Below are 15065 nucleotides of genomic sequence, written 5' to 3'. Positions count from 1 at the left end.
CAATGTGAGAGTGCTGATACTAATTGGCAGTTTAAAACTGCATCCAGGCTGCAATAGCAGGCCTGGGCCATGTTTTAAGCGGTTACTTGAGTGGGGGCACAAGAAGTGCTGCATGTCTACTAGTAGCATTTAAATTACAGGCCCTGGGTATATGGCAGTGTTTCCCACTCTGTGCGCCACGCACCCTGGTGTGCGGTCAAAACTAGCCAGGGGCGCCACGAGCTGCATCATTGCTAGATACTACTGACATAATTCTGCAGCTGCATATCAGAACTTTGGTTTCCACATTGGAACGCGACAACGTTATCATGCGCTGTTAAATCTACTACAGAATCGCTGTGTCTAGATTCCCGGATCCTGGGGAAGTACGGACTGGCTCTATTTAGGCCTTTGCCACAGTGTATCTCCTATATTACGGATACACTTTACAGGATACTCCATCTACTTTATAGAAAAAAAATTCCTGTGAGATAAGAAGCTCCATCGCTACTTTGATGGAGGTCTCACTGGTTACCCATGATGTAGAATCCTCATTCGGAGTACTAACGGAAACATTTTAGTTAACCCTACTTCTGTCCTCGAGCCTTGAAGAAGTCCGTTGGACGAAACACGTGTTGGCTGTTACCGTATTCTCATATATTTGTTTAATATATGGACGTTAATATCTCTGTATATGTATTCGATCTTTCATTCCTAAGGATTAGGCCGTTACCGAATTCTCATATATTTGTTGAACATATGGACGTTAATATCTCTGTATATGTACTCGATCTTTCATTTATAAGGATTAAAAATTCCTCTGCAAGCTTTTCCATCTTTGACTTTTCACTTCGGAGTGCCCTGGTTGCTCTTTCTGCCAAGCATATCAGAACTTTGGTGATGCAAAAAAAAAAAGGTAGAAGCCATTTTCCTTGTTTAAAGTGCACAGCTCATATAGCCGGTGATTGAGGAATCTCTAGCAAGAAATTGAACTACGTAAGGAAGGGCCTTGAAATGTAATCCTCAACCGCCATCATGTGGAAGTGAATATAGTACACTGTAATTCTAGTCCCAAAAGACTGCATAATGAGTGCGTACTAGGTATTCAGCTAGAAAATTAGACACCCAAGCACTTTTGAATGCCTAAGTCAAAAAAGAATATAGGGAGAATGCTGTGAGTGGGTTAATTGATTTAATATATGTCCCTTGTAAAAGCAAGGGTCTATATTTGGAGTGCCAGAGTTGCCCCATCCTCTACTGAGATATTCTGTTCAAGACAGCAGGTAGGTGTTGGTACACCCGATCGAGACCAAAAGCTTTTTAGTTTAACTATGGGATCCTGCTTTGCCATGGAATCATGGGAGCCTGCTCCGCCAGGCCATATTCTTCTTTTCTTCTGCAGCTCCTGCAGACATCTGTAACCTACGTGGCAAACGCTCATCATAGCTGAGGGTGTTTTTCAAGTTATTTTATTCACGATTACCACCACTTCATGACTTATTTTATGTTTGAGCGACTAGTTGAGTAGAATTTGCTGCCACCAGCAATAGTGATTACCATGTACTAAAAGCAGAGATAACCTGTCAGAGCAATAATTAAAACATAAGTACTTGAACCTCAGTTTTACCAGACATGCCCTCGTCTCTAAACAGCATTAAATTACTACTCGCAGTATTTTACCACTTTTATTTGAAAAAAATCTGTTATCTTGGTGGACATGTGAAAAACTACTACAGTAAGATGCTGACAGAAGGAAACTTAAAGCAATAAAAATAATCAGTTGGCAAGGAAATGACAAATCAGCATTATTTCATTGGTAGGGTATATATTGCTGCAACCCACCAAGGGTAGCAAACCTAGATAACCATATTTTTAATGCTAAGCTCCTCAACACAATAAAGATATGAGAATGAAAAAAAGGGAACGTGCAATGAAGGTAAGGTCATCCTGAAAAAAATACATTACACGCCATATATAGTTCTTAAAGGGAAATCGACATACAGGCTCAAGTTTACTAAGATTTCACACAAGGCAAAAACACTTCAAATTTTGCTGTGCATTGTTGCATTAAAGGGAAAATACAGTGCAGCACCATATGCACAACGATATGCATGCTGCTGATGTCACCGCCCAATCTGGCACACAAATAGGCTGCTTTGTGCGAAGCACAGTCAAACATCAGAGTGAAGAGAAGAGTGTACGCTTTCTAGCAAAGGATTAGTCCTGGAGACAATCCCCTCCAGTACAGATTTGTAAGCATAGTTCATATTGTTTCTGACTCAACCAATGACTTTTTTTTTATTAAACAACTGTTATCTTTTTATTTTGTTACATCTATGACTATAATACCGTAATCGGCTTCATCCCAACTATTTTCTAAGTAAAAAATGGAAGCCCTACTGAGGCTGGGCTTAAATCCCCCGACCCGCCCAGAAAAGTAGCATATTGGAGAGCCGCGGCCAATGGCCAATAGGTCAAAGGAGCTACTGGTAAATGATATACCACTCTATACTGGGCTTATAAGTAAATTAAATATGCCAAACAGGTGTAAGCCAATTTTATCATGTTTGGGGAAGACAGCACAGACACTGAAGCACTAGTAAAATGCACAGAGTCCTAAGGCCAACAACAACGAATTCCAGCAAAAAATTGTGGGCAAAGCCAAAATGCCTGAAGGAAGACCACTCTAATGCTGACAGGTCTAACACAGGGGAAGCAATAGTTTAGTACCTCATTGATCTGCACATGCCCTTTACTTTATTGTTTCATATTTATTTTAGAGGTAGTCTTGGTGATCTTTAGCAGAGTTCAATATACAGGGAGTGCAGAATTATTAGGCAAGTTGTATTTTTGAGGATTAATTTTATTATTGAACAACAACCATGTTCTCAATGAACCCAAAAAACTCATTAATATCAAAGCTGAATATTTTTGGAAGTAGTTTTTAGTTTGTTTTTAGTTTTAGCTATGTTAGGGGGATATCTGTGTGTGCAGGTGACTATTACTGTGCATAATTATTAGGCAACTTAACAACAAAAAATATATACCCATTTCAATTATTTATTATTACCAGTGAAACCAATATAACATCTCAACATTCACAAATATACATTTCTGACATTCAAAAACAAAACAAAAACAAATCAGTGACCAATATAGCCACCTTTCTTTGCAAGGACACTCAAAAGCCTGCCATCCATGGATTCTGTCAGTGTTTTGATCTGTTCACCATCAACATTGCGTGCAGCAGCAACCACAGCCTCCCAGACACTGTTCAGAGAGGTGTACTGTTTTCCCTCCTTGTAAATCTCACATTTGATGATGGACCACAGGTTCTCAATGGGGTTCAGATCAGGTGAACAAGGAGGCCATGTCATTAGATTTCCTTCTTTTATACCCTTTCTTGCCAGCCACGCTGTGGAGTACTTGGACGCGTGTGATGGAGCATTGTCCTGCATGAAAATCATGTTTTTCTTGAAGGATGCAGACTTCTTCCTGTACCACTGCTTGAAGAAGGTGTCTTCCAGGAACTGGCAGTAGGACTGGGAGTTGAGCTTGACTCCATCCTCAACCCGAAAAGGCCCCACAAGTTCATCTTTGATGATACCAGCCCAAACCAGTACTCCACCTCCACCTTGCTGGCGTCTGAGTCGGACTGGAGCTCTCTGCCCTTTACCAATCCAGCCACGGGCCCATCCATCTGGCCAATCAAGACTCACTCTCATTTCATCAGTCCATAAAACCTTAGAAAAATCAGTCTTGAGATATTTCTTGGCCCAGTCTTGACGTTTCAGCTTGTGTGTCTTGTTCAGTGGTGGTCGTCTTTCAGCCTTTCTTACCTTGACCATGTCTCTGAGTATTGCACACCTTGTGCTTTTGGGCACTCCAGTGATGTTGCAGCTCTGAAATATGGCCAAACTGGTGGCAAGTGGCATCGTGGCAGCTGCACGCTTGACTTTTCTCAGTTCATGGGCAGTTATTTTGCGCCTTGGTTTTTCCACACGCTTCTTGCGACCCTGTTGACTATTTTGAATGAAACGCTTGATTGTTCGATGATCACGCTTCAGAAGCTTTGCAATTTTAAGAGTGCTGCATCCCTCTGCAAGATATCTCACTATTTTTGACTTTTCTGAGCCTGTCAAGTCCTTCTTTTGACCCATTTTGCCAAAGGAAAGGAAGTTGCCTAATAATTATGCACACCTGATATAGGGTGTTGATGTCATTAGACCACACCCCTTCTCATTACAGAGATGCACATCACCTAATATGCTTAATTGGTAGTAGGCTTTCGAGCCTATACAGCTTGGAGTAAGACAACATGCATAAAGAGGATGATGTGGTCAAAATACTAATTTGCCTAATAATTCTGCACTCCCTGTATGTGTGTTGGAGAAAGAGTGGGTTCTGTTATGTTTTTGAAATTTCCCATAATTAACATATATCCTATATTATATGTGCTCTAGTTGCAGTCAAAACAGACAAATTGAGAGTTTTGCAACATGGCATGACAATGCATTTATGGTTGCCATAAATGGGAATAATGCATTCTATGGGAAAGTTCTTATTTGTGTGCGATTATGCCCCTTTTCAGATGTTGTCCACAGAGGAATCATAACAACCATTGCTTTCACCTCTCACAATCCACAGTGGTCACCATCCTGGAATAACAGTAATCAGTTTCCCTGGACTGGGAGTCTTAAATGTACAAGTGTGCATTCCTTGCAGACTCGTGACCAAATCTTAACGAGCTTAGGGCCTTGTTCTCCTTGCGTGGCCTCCCGACACTGCAAATTCTTATGGTAATGTAGAGCTTTTTGTCTGTAAAGGTCCTGGTGCCAATGAGAGGGTAGACTCTTTTACCTCTGAGATCAGCCCTAACAAATTCACAATTTTCTAAATAAGCAAAGTGCCATAAATCACACTGCATAAAACTTCAAACATTTAATGCCCGTTTTTGCAGACTTAAACTGAGAGCGACACTGGCATCTGCTACTGGTGGTGTCCATCATCTATTAATGTCCTAGTCCATACACCAACCATCAGCAACTGAACAGGAACAGAATAATTGAAGAAGAGCCGCCACAAACTTTTGACCTATCGGAGGACTTTAATCTAGTCCACCACTGCAGATCTCAATTAGCTACATGCTATGATTGCTCAATCTATTTGTATTTGCAACATTTCTAGTGTGCAATAGACCAACAGGTATCAAAGCGCTAGAGAGAAGAGAGAAACTAGGTAATCCACGGCAGTCCAGTACAAGCAAACCACTACAGGGTATCCCCCACCAAAACCTAAGATGTAAATAACCATGTTTTGAGCTGTTTGTGATACAGTTAGTGTGAGCTAAGGCTACGGATACGTTCAGGGAGTTCCACAGTCTTGCAGCAGCTACCGAGAAAGCCCGTTCCCCTCCTTTCCTACAACGAGGTACAACCACCATTTATTGCCCCGCTGATCTCAGATGTTTCCTGGGGGCATACCAATTCACTGTTGTCTTAACATAGCTTGAGCCCAGAGAGTAAAGAGCTTTATGTATTAGACAAAGAGCCTTAAAGGCCTATTGCTTCTTTATAGGGAGCCAATGGAGGTGTCGCAGCCCTTCTGTAAAAGATGAGTGTTCGGGTAATCGCAGGACCTAGCAGCCAGACGCATTCTGAATGATTTGAAGCTTGTTTAAAGAGAGCTGACTGATGTTTAGATACAGGGCATTACAGTAGTTCAGTTGAGATTAAATGAGAGCTAGGACCACCGGAACCCTAAACTCTTTTGGCAAAAGTGGCAATATTTTTTTCAAGATTCTGATAATTAAAAAACACAAACTAACCAATCTATTAACCTGGGTGTCAAAAGTCAAGGTGTTGTCAAACATCAGACCCAGTTTTTTGGCTGCTGTTATTGGGATAAGGAAGGAACTGTAATTATCAGGCCACCAACGATCAGTCCAGAAAGAGCTGTCCATTCCAAACGCCATAATCTCAATTTTCCCCCATTCATTTTCAGCCAGTTATCTTGCATCCACTTCCTGACTTCCTGCATATAGGGCCGAAACCTCACCACTGCCACTTCCCAGTCATCTGAGATGGAGATGATTATCTGGGTATCATCAGCATAGGATGACACCTGGAAGCCAAAATACTGTACTAATCTTGCTGGGGAAGGGGCGCAACATACAAGTCAAATAAAGTAAGGGCTAAGGGATGATCCTTGGGGGAACTTCACAGGAGAGCTGAAAGGGGGCTGCTCTGGAATCACCACAACTCACTGTAATCAATCATACAGAGAGGACTCCAGCAACTTCAGCGCCACATCCTTCCGTCCAGCCTGCTGCAGCCTTTGCACAATCAGAGCTGGAATGATGATGTCAAAGGCTGCCAATAGGTCTAGCAAAACCAGGATAGCTGCACCTCCCTGATCCACTTGTCTGCGGATAAGATCTGCAGTGGCAGTAACTGCTGATTCAGTGATGTGATTCTTCCTGAACCCATTCTGTGAAAGGTTCAGGTCCAGAAGTTCTTGGTCAAGGAGAAAATTTGCTAATTCCTGGTTTACATGCTACACCCAAATCTTAACAGGTGGGGGCAATTCACAATGAAATTCTGTAACAAGATGGTAGTAACAAAGTCCATCCCAGCAGATCTCCCCACATAGTTATGACCAACCATGCCTGCTCAGGACCACAAACCATTCATCAAAATATCTGAGATTGCACAATCCAGCACAGTAACCAGCTAAATGGATTATGGTCATAAACAAAATACCATAAAGGGACCTGCAGAGCTGCTGATAGTTGTGCAGGTGCTTACTACAAACTGGATGTCTATCTCTCATACTTCTTCATCAACCACACTGTTAAGCGGTGATCACTAAAACACAATAATCATACCTCATCAAGCATGACATGGAAACACTTCCCATGTATGACAAAAATCAAAGAAAACACCAATCTAACCATAGAGTACACGTACTTTAGCTTGCTGCTCACGTCGGGGCATATAAGTACTCCACAGAGCGGTTTTAAGTACTATATAAATGTTGCAATACAATCAAGGGTATATGAATTAGGGGCTGTGTTAAAAAGTGGGTCCACGCAAGGGTCTGTTACTGGATCCTTCTTTTATTGGTTGGTCTTTAACATACGGCTCAACCATCCACGAAACCCCTCACAGCAATACCTTTAGACGGACGATGTCTGTAACCAACCGTTCGTCTCCCCGACCTCCACCGTCTCTCTTTCCAGTCACGCTCCCCGTTCTCATTCTTCATTCCAGAATCACTAATTCTAGAATACTGCACACTGGTTATCAGTGGCCCTAAGAATTTAGGGGGAGGGGAGGTCAGGGGACAAATCCTCCCACCTCCAATTTCAAGAGGAAAATGAGCATTAAACAGCACAGACAGCACAAATCTTTTCAAACCATGCTGCACATAGCTGGAGTTTCCTTGCAGGACCATAACCTGAAGAACAAATCCTATGGGGCTCTATGGCCTCTTTATTTTATTTTATTGCAAGCATGCACATATTGAACCTCTCCTATAATTGTTGCATGTCCATCCAGGAGAGCCAACGGAATAAGGGAAGACAGGAGAAGCTATTTTTTGTTAATGTTAGTGTTTGCTCAGATGACGTGAGATAACACAAAAACTGATTTTAGGAAAGGCTCAGCACTCCAATGACCACAAGTAAATGATTGGTAAAAGTTAAGAGTTTTTAGAGCCCCTTCAAAGTTTGCTCTTTATGTGATAGCTCGTAAGGGATAGTTTTTTGAGAAGTGCAGCACGATTTCAGAAGTGCATGGTCTCTTACTGTGTTTCATCTTCAGTGTCTGTGGAAAGATTCCAAATATAGAAGCACACCTTTAAATCTTATGACTAAAAATGTGTATTGTGTGTGTATAGAGTCAGCTTTATTTAACATGTGGTAAGTATATTTATTGAACTCCATAAACTAACGCTAAGAAAATAACAAAACTCAAAACGCTGATTGTTAGTGTTAAAGAGAAAAGAAAAAGGATGTAACCTCCCATCTCAGACTTCATATTTAATAACAATATAGGCTACTTAAAAGAGAACATTAAAATCTGACCTTCTGGGTAACTTCTAGCAACGTCGCCAGGCTTTAGTAGTATTTTTTATTTTATTTTTGTTGAATTAATACGTTCACTAGCTTGCACCCCTTCCAGGGCCCCCTCTCAGCATAGCATCTGAGGGGGGCTCCTTCATGTTCTTTTGCAGGGGGTGATGGGCTTTCCAGATTCGTTACGCCATTGGCCCACCCCTCTTGAATACACTACATGAGCAATGCCCAGGTGGAGCACTTCCTTGACCAGCACAGAGAACAGATATCCCCACCCTGAGTACTTACCTCTCGCACTTCACCTCCTCCGGCCCCCGTCGCACCCACAGTACTGAACTTAGTCCAGCAACGCAAGCCCAGGGGGAGCCGCAGCTGACCGAAACTGGGACCGGCATCCCGGACTCCATCAGCCGTCAATGAGGAATCCCGAACTATCAGCAGCGGGTTTCTGAACGGACAAAACTCTCAGTAGCACATTGGCAGAAGCACTGCCCAAGTAGCACAGCGATCTCCATGACATAACACACGTCCAGGCCATACATCCGTTTCCGAATAAGTGCAGCGCCATCTTGTACACGGACTGTTAGATCCAGATCGTCGGGGGTACTGTGCAAACTCCTAACTAGACCAATGAGGAATCTATATTTTTTTCAAATTCAACCTCGGACACAATTTGACGGTCTTTTAGTTGTTATTTATTTTCTATCATACAGAAACATTACATAAGAAAAGTGAACATGCGGACTGACTGATACATTAGATATAAGGGTTCACCGCGATAGATTTCCGCATCCACCAAAAACTAGCCTAAAAACAGTTTCTTTGCAATCATTCTGAGTGAAGTAAGAGTACTTCCGGGGAAAGCGATGTGAGGGTGATAAGAACACTTTAGGGAGCAGCTTGTTTGTCCCTTTTCTGTGTTCATAGTACACCTGTACTGCATCGTTGAGCTGGGGGCGGGTGGTATCCCAATGCTGGCTGCAGCACTAACTAACACCTGGAGGCAACAGATGACCAGTGGGAGCAGGCACAAAATACACAAAGGGGACTGCCCGAGCCTGATGGGTGTGGAAATTACGCAGCGATCATAGTGTGTATTTCTAGGCTAGGGGTGGGTGATACGCAAGCGCGAAAGCCAGGAATTGAGCGTCGCGTGTCCCGGAACGGCATGCGCGTTTTCGTTATTTCAGTATTTGTTCATAGTATATCGCTATGCTTGCTTGGAGCTGTTTAATTATCTGAGCGAAAGAGCACAGAGCACAGAGTTTTAGCGAGTCCAGCAAAGGGGAACAGGTAAAGGAAAAAAAAAACAGGATTTTTTTAAATATAAATAAATAGGGGGTTTATTGGGCCTTTGGTTTATCTACCGATAAACGTGTTCCCAGTGGATGTGGGCGAAAAACGGAAGGTTCGAACCAAGCTACTCCTTCCAGATGCTTGGTTCTGGCTTAGTCCGCGATTCTCTTGGAATATCTAACCGAGCTTTCCTGTGTTTTATACTTGCCACCCATGCTGTAATCTCTTGCACCAAGTATTAAATACAAAATTCCCCCTCGCCCCAGTCCTCACATGTTGAGCTTCTGCTACATGTCCGCAGAAGCTTTACTCGAGTTAGAACTTAAATACCTCTATGTTTCTCATCTTTGTCCATGTCCTCGCGTTTGAGGTTTTAAGCCCTGTTCAGCAAAATGGGGGGTCAGGGGTAAAAAACAGGAAAGTCCGTTTCCAGCCCTACCCACCCTTAGCTGGGAGCTATAAAGATTGAGTACTTACTGTATTACCAAGCCAGAGTCGAAGGCTTGAAACGGGGAGTGAGTGGAAATAGGACTGTGAAGAGTAGGACTAGGAGTAATGAAGATTACTGGTAAGTAATTGGGCACTTATTCCCTTCCTAAACATGACTTCCACTTATTGCTGCACTTCCCATTAGCCTTCAAAAGTGGAAAGTATCCACTCTCCATCCCCCCTCCCCACTTCCCGTTTGTCGTTTTCTGGAAGCATAAATACCCAAGCTAGAGGTTAGTGTAGAAAACAAATATATGGTGTTTTTATGTTAATTTTAAGTGGCCTAGTTGTCTTCTTGAGGTATTCCATGCCCAGTGTTACTTTGCTCAGTGTTTAGAAGTCCCCCTCTATTGTACTTGTTTTCACTGTACAGGATGCTCCATGGCAGTTTAAAGACCTAGAACTGCTGAGCGGTGTAATGTGGCTGGTGCTAACTGGTCATGGGTTTTTGTAGATGGTAACGCTGCTCTAGCTTCACTTCAAAGTGTTGGCAGTCTCGCAAGATGTGCAGTCGTGTATTTAAACAAACATGGAACACCTGGCTGGATGACAAAGTTCCTGTTACACTGTTGCAAGTGTTGTGATAGGTGCTAAGAAAGTTGAAAAGATTGAGAATGTGGACACCAATACCTCTGGGACTGAGGAGAAAGAAGATAAGGTAGCACAGGTGCCATCCTGAGGAAAATTGAACAGGCAGTTTCAGTTGCCTTTAAGGATAAAGTGGGGTCACTGCCACCCAAAAGCAGAGTACCTTGACCAGGAAGTGGAGGAATAGGAGGTCACATGCATGTTTACACAGAGCCAGGTTACATCCATGCCATTTAGTGAACCACCTCCTGGGGCTGTGGAATCAAATATGAGGACAACCAGTGACCTTGGATGAGTCACAGTCTCTCCAGTTGTGGCTGGATTGAAATAATCTATAAAGAAGCTTTCCTGGAGAAACTCTCCCACCCAAGATTATAACAGAAGATGCAAGTGTCATTATCAGGAACCCTGGGAGACCAGGCAGATCATGGGGAATAATCCTGTCCGCCAACTGGAGAGAATTAACAGCGGTCCACAAGTCCCTAAAGCATTTTGCCCTAGCATTGAAAAAGCAGAATTTTCAAGTTAGGATGGACACAGCTACATAAACGGTCAACGGAATTATTAATACAGAGTATGTGGGGGGGGGGTGCTAGCCCAAGATATGTGGGTGGGCAGTGGGCTGTCTCCTTTCTTGGTGCCTGTGAACCATCTCAGCAGGGTCTTTCCTTCCATGTGCATTCTGGCTTTATCACAGGGGATTTCTTAGCAGATACATTGGGTGTTTTGGAAGCTCGAGCTAGACTTATTCACATTTATGGTGATTTGACTTTTACCCCTGCACTGTACTCGAATTCGAAGTCCAGAAGTTTCGAGGGTAAGCACACCCTGTCTTTTCATGGCTGAGGAAAACTAGTGTATACTTTTCCACCTATCCCACAAATCCTAAGGGTGCTGAGGAAAATACAGGAGATCTGAGTCGAAGTAGTCTTAGTGACTCCAGGTTGACAACCATGTTCTTGGCTTCCTCTACTCTTAAGTGGTAGTGGAGGATTGCTGGGTCCTTCCTCTGGATCTCCTCACCCTGAAAGATACTCTTCTTCCACAGAGGATGTTAGCCTGCCTTTGGCTAGGCGTTGTCACGAGTGGTTGAACATCCAGGTGGTGGGGTCTCTGCTGAAGTAGCAGCACTATTCAGCTGTTGTACTGTGAAATCTTATGCCAGTCACTGGAGGAATTTTGAAAAATGGTGTGGGGAGAGGAATGTAAATACTACCTCATGTGGTTTATCTTTAGTGTTAAACTTTTTAAAAGGGAAGGCTTTGCACTGGGGCCCTGAGTTTTCAGTTAGGGCATTCATGAACCCCCAGTCTTTACTGCTGTTGTTTACAAGATTACTAAGGAGCTTGTTTTTAAAAGAGGCATGTCATTCGCTTACCAGTCCTTTCATTGGATTTGCCCTTGGTGCTGCAATCTCTGCAAAGAGATCCAGCCCTTTGAGCTCTTTGTTTAGAACACTTTTTTGATATTCTACCCAGACAAGGTAATGGTACACCTCAATCCAGAATTTGTGGTGAAAGTACCTTCAGTTTTTCAATTTTCTTCTGGTTTAGCCTCTTTGACTGAGGAAGAATTGTTGCACATGGTTGACATTAGAAGAACATAGAAATTTGTTTTTTTCTGGTCAGTTTGTTTTTGGCATTTGGTTTGGCAAGCAGAGATCTGATCCATTCAACTGAAATTGTTGATAGGTGACTGAAGCAAGCTGTCTTACTGGCGAATGAGAAGCAAACTGGGGTCCTGTTCAATTCCAAGTACAAGGTAGGTCGACAAGGGTTGCAGTAACTTTTAGAGTGGTATTAAAAGGGGCCTTAATGATGGATATATATATAATGTGACTTCCTAGTCTACCCCCCAAACGTTTATAAAACATTACTGACTACAGTTGGTTCTCTTGGTAGATATAGGATGCACGTGTAAGCTGACTTAGCTATTAGTTCACTGATGGTATTGCCATTAGGGCGGGTGGGTGTATTCAAGTTTTTAAACCTGAACGTCGAAGCAATAACTTTGAATGAATGCCTCTGAATGCAGTAATGTGCCAAGTTGAAACACTTCCACCTGTTAAAGAAATGCACTTTTTTTAATCTTGAAAGAAACTGATCACATTTTTTACGTGATGTTTTTTCCACAAATTATTTGTTATAATTTTTTTATAGTTTGACTGGTGCATGGGCTCTTAGAGTCAACCCAGATACTTGCCTTGGCCCAGGCTCAGTTCTCCTTGTTAATGTCTTGGCTCCTCCACCTGTTCTTTCCAGCTCCTGTTATGGTCCTGCCTCCCTCCCTTGATTTGTGGTCATACATGGATTGGCTTTCAACATATACATATAAAATTTGGAACAACCAGGCCATCACGTACATGGCGTAATACATGCATATTTTATTCTTCTACATGTGCTCATTTAAAGAGGCTAGAAAAACAGTGTGTGGCTATCAAAAATGTGGAATGGAGGATGTGGTCTTGTAGTCTCTGTGACATCGATAGTGGCAAGAGTGCTTTGATTGGCTGTTGACAATTGATGTTTTAATAATCGCTATAATTTTGTGCCATCTCCAGTAAGTGGCAGAACTACATTGCAACAACTTTGAAGATCGGAGCCAATCAGGCTTCTGCAGTACTTTCTCTCCACCTCTTTCTTTTATGTATTTCTGGATTCTATGTTACTGCCTCAGTGAGTCTGTACCAGCTGTGCACCAAATGGTAACAGCTATCCAACCTAATGAGACCTAGTGTAGGTGGTTGGTGCCATGGCCGTGGACTTGGATACCCGACAAGGGACTCTTCTACAAAGTCTAGGCAGAGATTGTGGCGTAATGGTCTGAGCTGCCGACTCAGAGCTGGGAGAACCAAGTTCTAGTCTCGGTGTCTGCTCAGCATCCTGTGATTCTGGGTAAATCACTTCATCTCTCCTTGCCTACAATTCCGCAGCTTGAGACCTCACAGGTGATTTGCCACGCTTTACAAATCCTGGATTTAATATTTATTATCCATGCAGCAAGTTGCCTAATTAGGACTTTACTCAGAACTCCACAGTGGAACTGCGCTTGGCCTACTTCCCAAACTTTTCATCCCTTGGGCTTCGTAATGTGTGAATTCGAGTAGGTGCTTTGCACCCTGAAAGGACGTTGAGCAGAGCTAGCTTGTATCCCATAGGAAGTAGTGTTCTGTGCCCGTCCTCCCCAATAAGTTTGAATAAGTAATTTGTACAGACTGTGGTGGTCATTACAACCCTGGCGGTCGGTGTTAAAGCGGCGGTAAGACCGCCAACAGGCCGGCGGTAACATTTTTGCAATTACAACCGTGGCGGAAACCGGCAACAAAGACAGGCACTTTAACACTTTGACCGCCACAGCGGTACAAACAAACAGCGCAGCGGTCACTGCCAACAGACAGGCGGAGGACAATGTACCGCCCAGAGTATCACAACAGGCCAATCCGCCACCTTTTCCGGGGCAGATTCACAGCGGATAAAAACACGTCGGAAACAGGATTTCGAAGGGAAAACGCTCACCTCTACACACCCCACGAGGAACAAGGACACCATGGACCCGGAACTCCAAATTCTCCCTGCGATTGTCTTCCTGCTCCTCTACCAGGAGCACTAACGCCGGCGGCGAAGACCACGGTGAGTACTGCACCTACGACACAGGGGAGGGGGGAGGGAAAAGACAGGGACACACACACGCAACACCCCCACCCTCACCCACTACAACACACACACACTAATACATATTGATACATCACAGTTACATCCCCGAACCCCTCTCCCCCCCCCCCCCCCCTCCCCCGGAAGAATGCAAAGACAATAGAAAATGAGTTGTAACCATTGTAATATATTAAAATCAAGTAGGCAAAAATATATGTATATATATATACACCATGTACAAAATATATACCAAGCATAGTAGTCCAGGTAGTGCTCCAATTAAGTCAGTGGAACACTGGGCCCACACGGTATGGGCGAGGCCCACACAAGATCCCCGACCATGACGGAGAGAACACTGCAGGGGCATCAGATACCAATAAAACAGGCACCCCAGGGGGAGGGAAAGTGGGGGCACCTCAGCCGCTTGAGTGCACGACGCCAAATCCACGAGAGGGCCACATGCCCCCACTGTGCAATCTTGGGGAGTGCAAAGCCACAGTCTCTCAAGTCTCTCCAGTGGGTGGTTTTCCCACTGCTTTATCCTGGGAGTGCAAAGCCACAGTCTCTCAAGTCTCTCCAGTGGGTGGTTTGCCCACTGTGTTGTCCTGGGGAGTGCAAAGCCACAGTCTCTCAAGTCTCTACAGTGGGTGGGTTGCCCACTTTTCCATCCTGGGGAGTGCAAAGCCACAGTCTCTCAAGTCTCTACAGTGGGTGGGTTGCCCACTGTGCAGTCCTGGGGAGTGCAAAGCCACAGTCTCTCAAGTGGATAACAGTCTCCACTGGTTCTGGAGGGGGCATGGTGCCCAGAGTGCTTCATCCTGCTAAGGACAGAGGTAGTGGATGTATCTCTCCACTTGTTCTGGAGGGGGCATGGTGCCCAGAGTGCTTCATCCTGCTAAGGACAGAGGTAGTGGATGACAGTCTCCACTGGTTCTGGAGGGGGCATGGTGCCCAGAGTGCTTTGTCCTGCTAAGGACAGAGGTAGT

General features: G+C 43.8%; 2 protein-coding genes across 8 annotated transcripts in view; one reads left to right on the top strand and one right to left on the bottom strand.

Annotated features, from left to right (window-relative positions):
• Nucleotides 1-8581, bottom strand: part of C6H10orf88 (chromosome 6 C10orf88 homolog) — a 78607-nt gene extending 70026 nt beyond the window's left edge. Inside the window, exon 1 of the mRNA XM_069239158.1 lies at nucleotides 8345-8581. Coding sequence (XP_069095259.1) covers nucleotides 8345-8463 — 119 coding nt within the window. The 5' untranslated portion in view covers nucleotides 8464-8581. The remainder of the gene's footprint in view (nucleotides 1-8344) is intronic.
• Nucleotides 8582-8990: 409 nt separating this feature from the next.
• The window catches only part of LOC138300179 (uncharacterized), a 395471-nt gene continuing 389396 nt past the window's right edge, over nucleotides 8991-15065 (top strand). For 3 of the 7 annotated variants that reach the window (XM_069239157.1, XM_069239153.1, XM_069239150.1), the window contains exons 1-2: nucleotides 9153-9349; nucleotides 12121-12190. The gene's annotated coding sequence lies outside the window, so the exon portion shown is untranslated. The other 4 variants (XM_069239156.1, XM_069239152.1, XM_069239151.1 and 1 more) reach the window with 3 other exon arrangements.

This window comes from Pleurodeles waltl, chromosome 6 (genome assembly GCF_031143425.1).
Source record: "Pleurodeles waltl isolate 20211129_DDA chromosome 6, aPleWal1.hap1.20221129, whole genome shotgun sequence".
Classification (NCBI taxonomy): Eukaryota; Metazoa; Chordata; class Amphibia; order Caudata; family Salamandridae; genus Pleurodeles; species Pleurodeles waltl.
The sequence above is the reverse complement of the archived record's forward strand: the minus strand, read 5'-3'. Positions and strand labels throughout refer to the sequence as shown.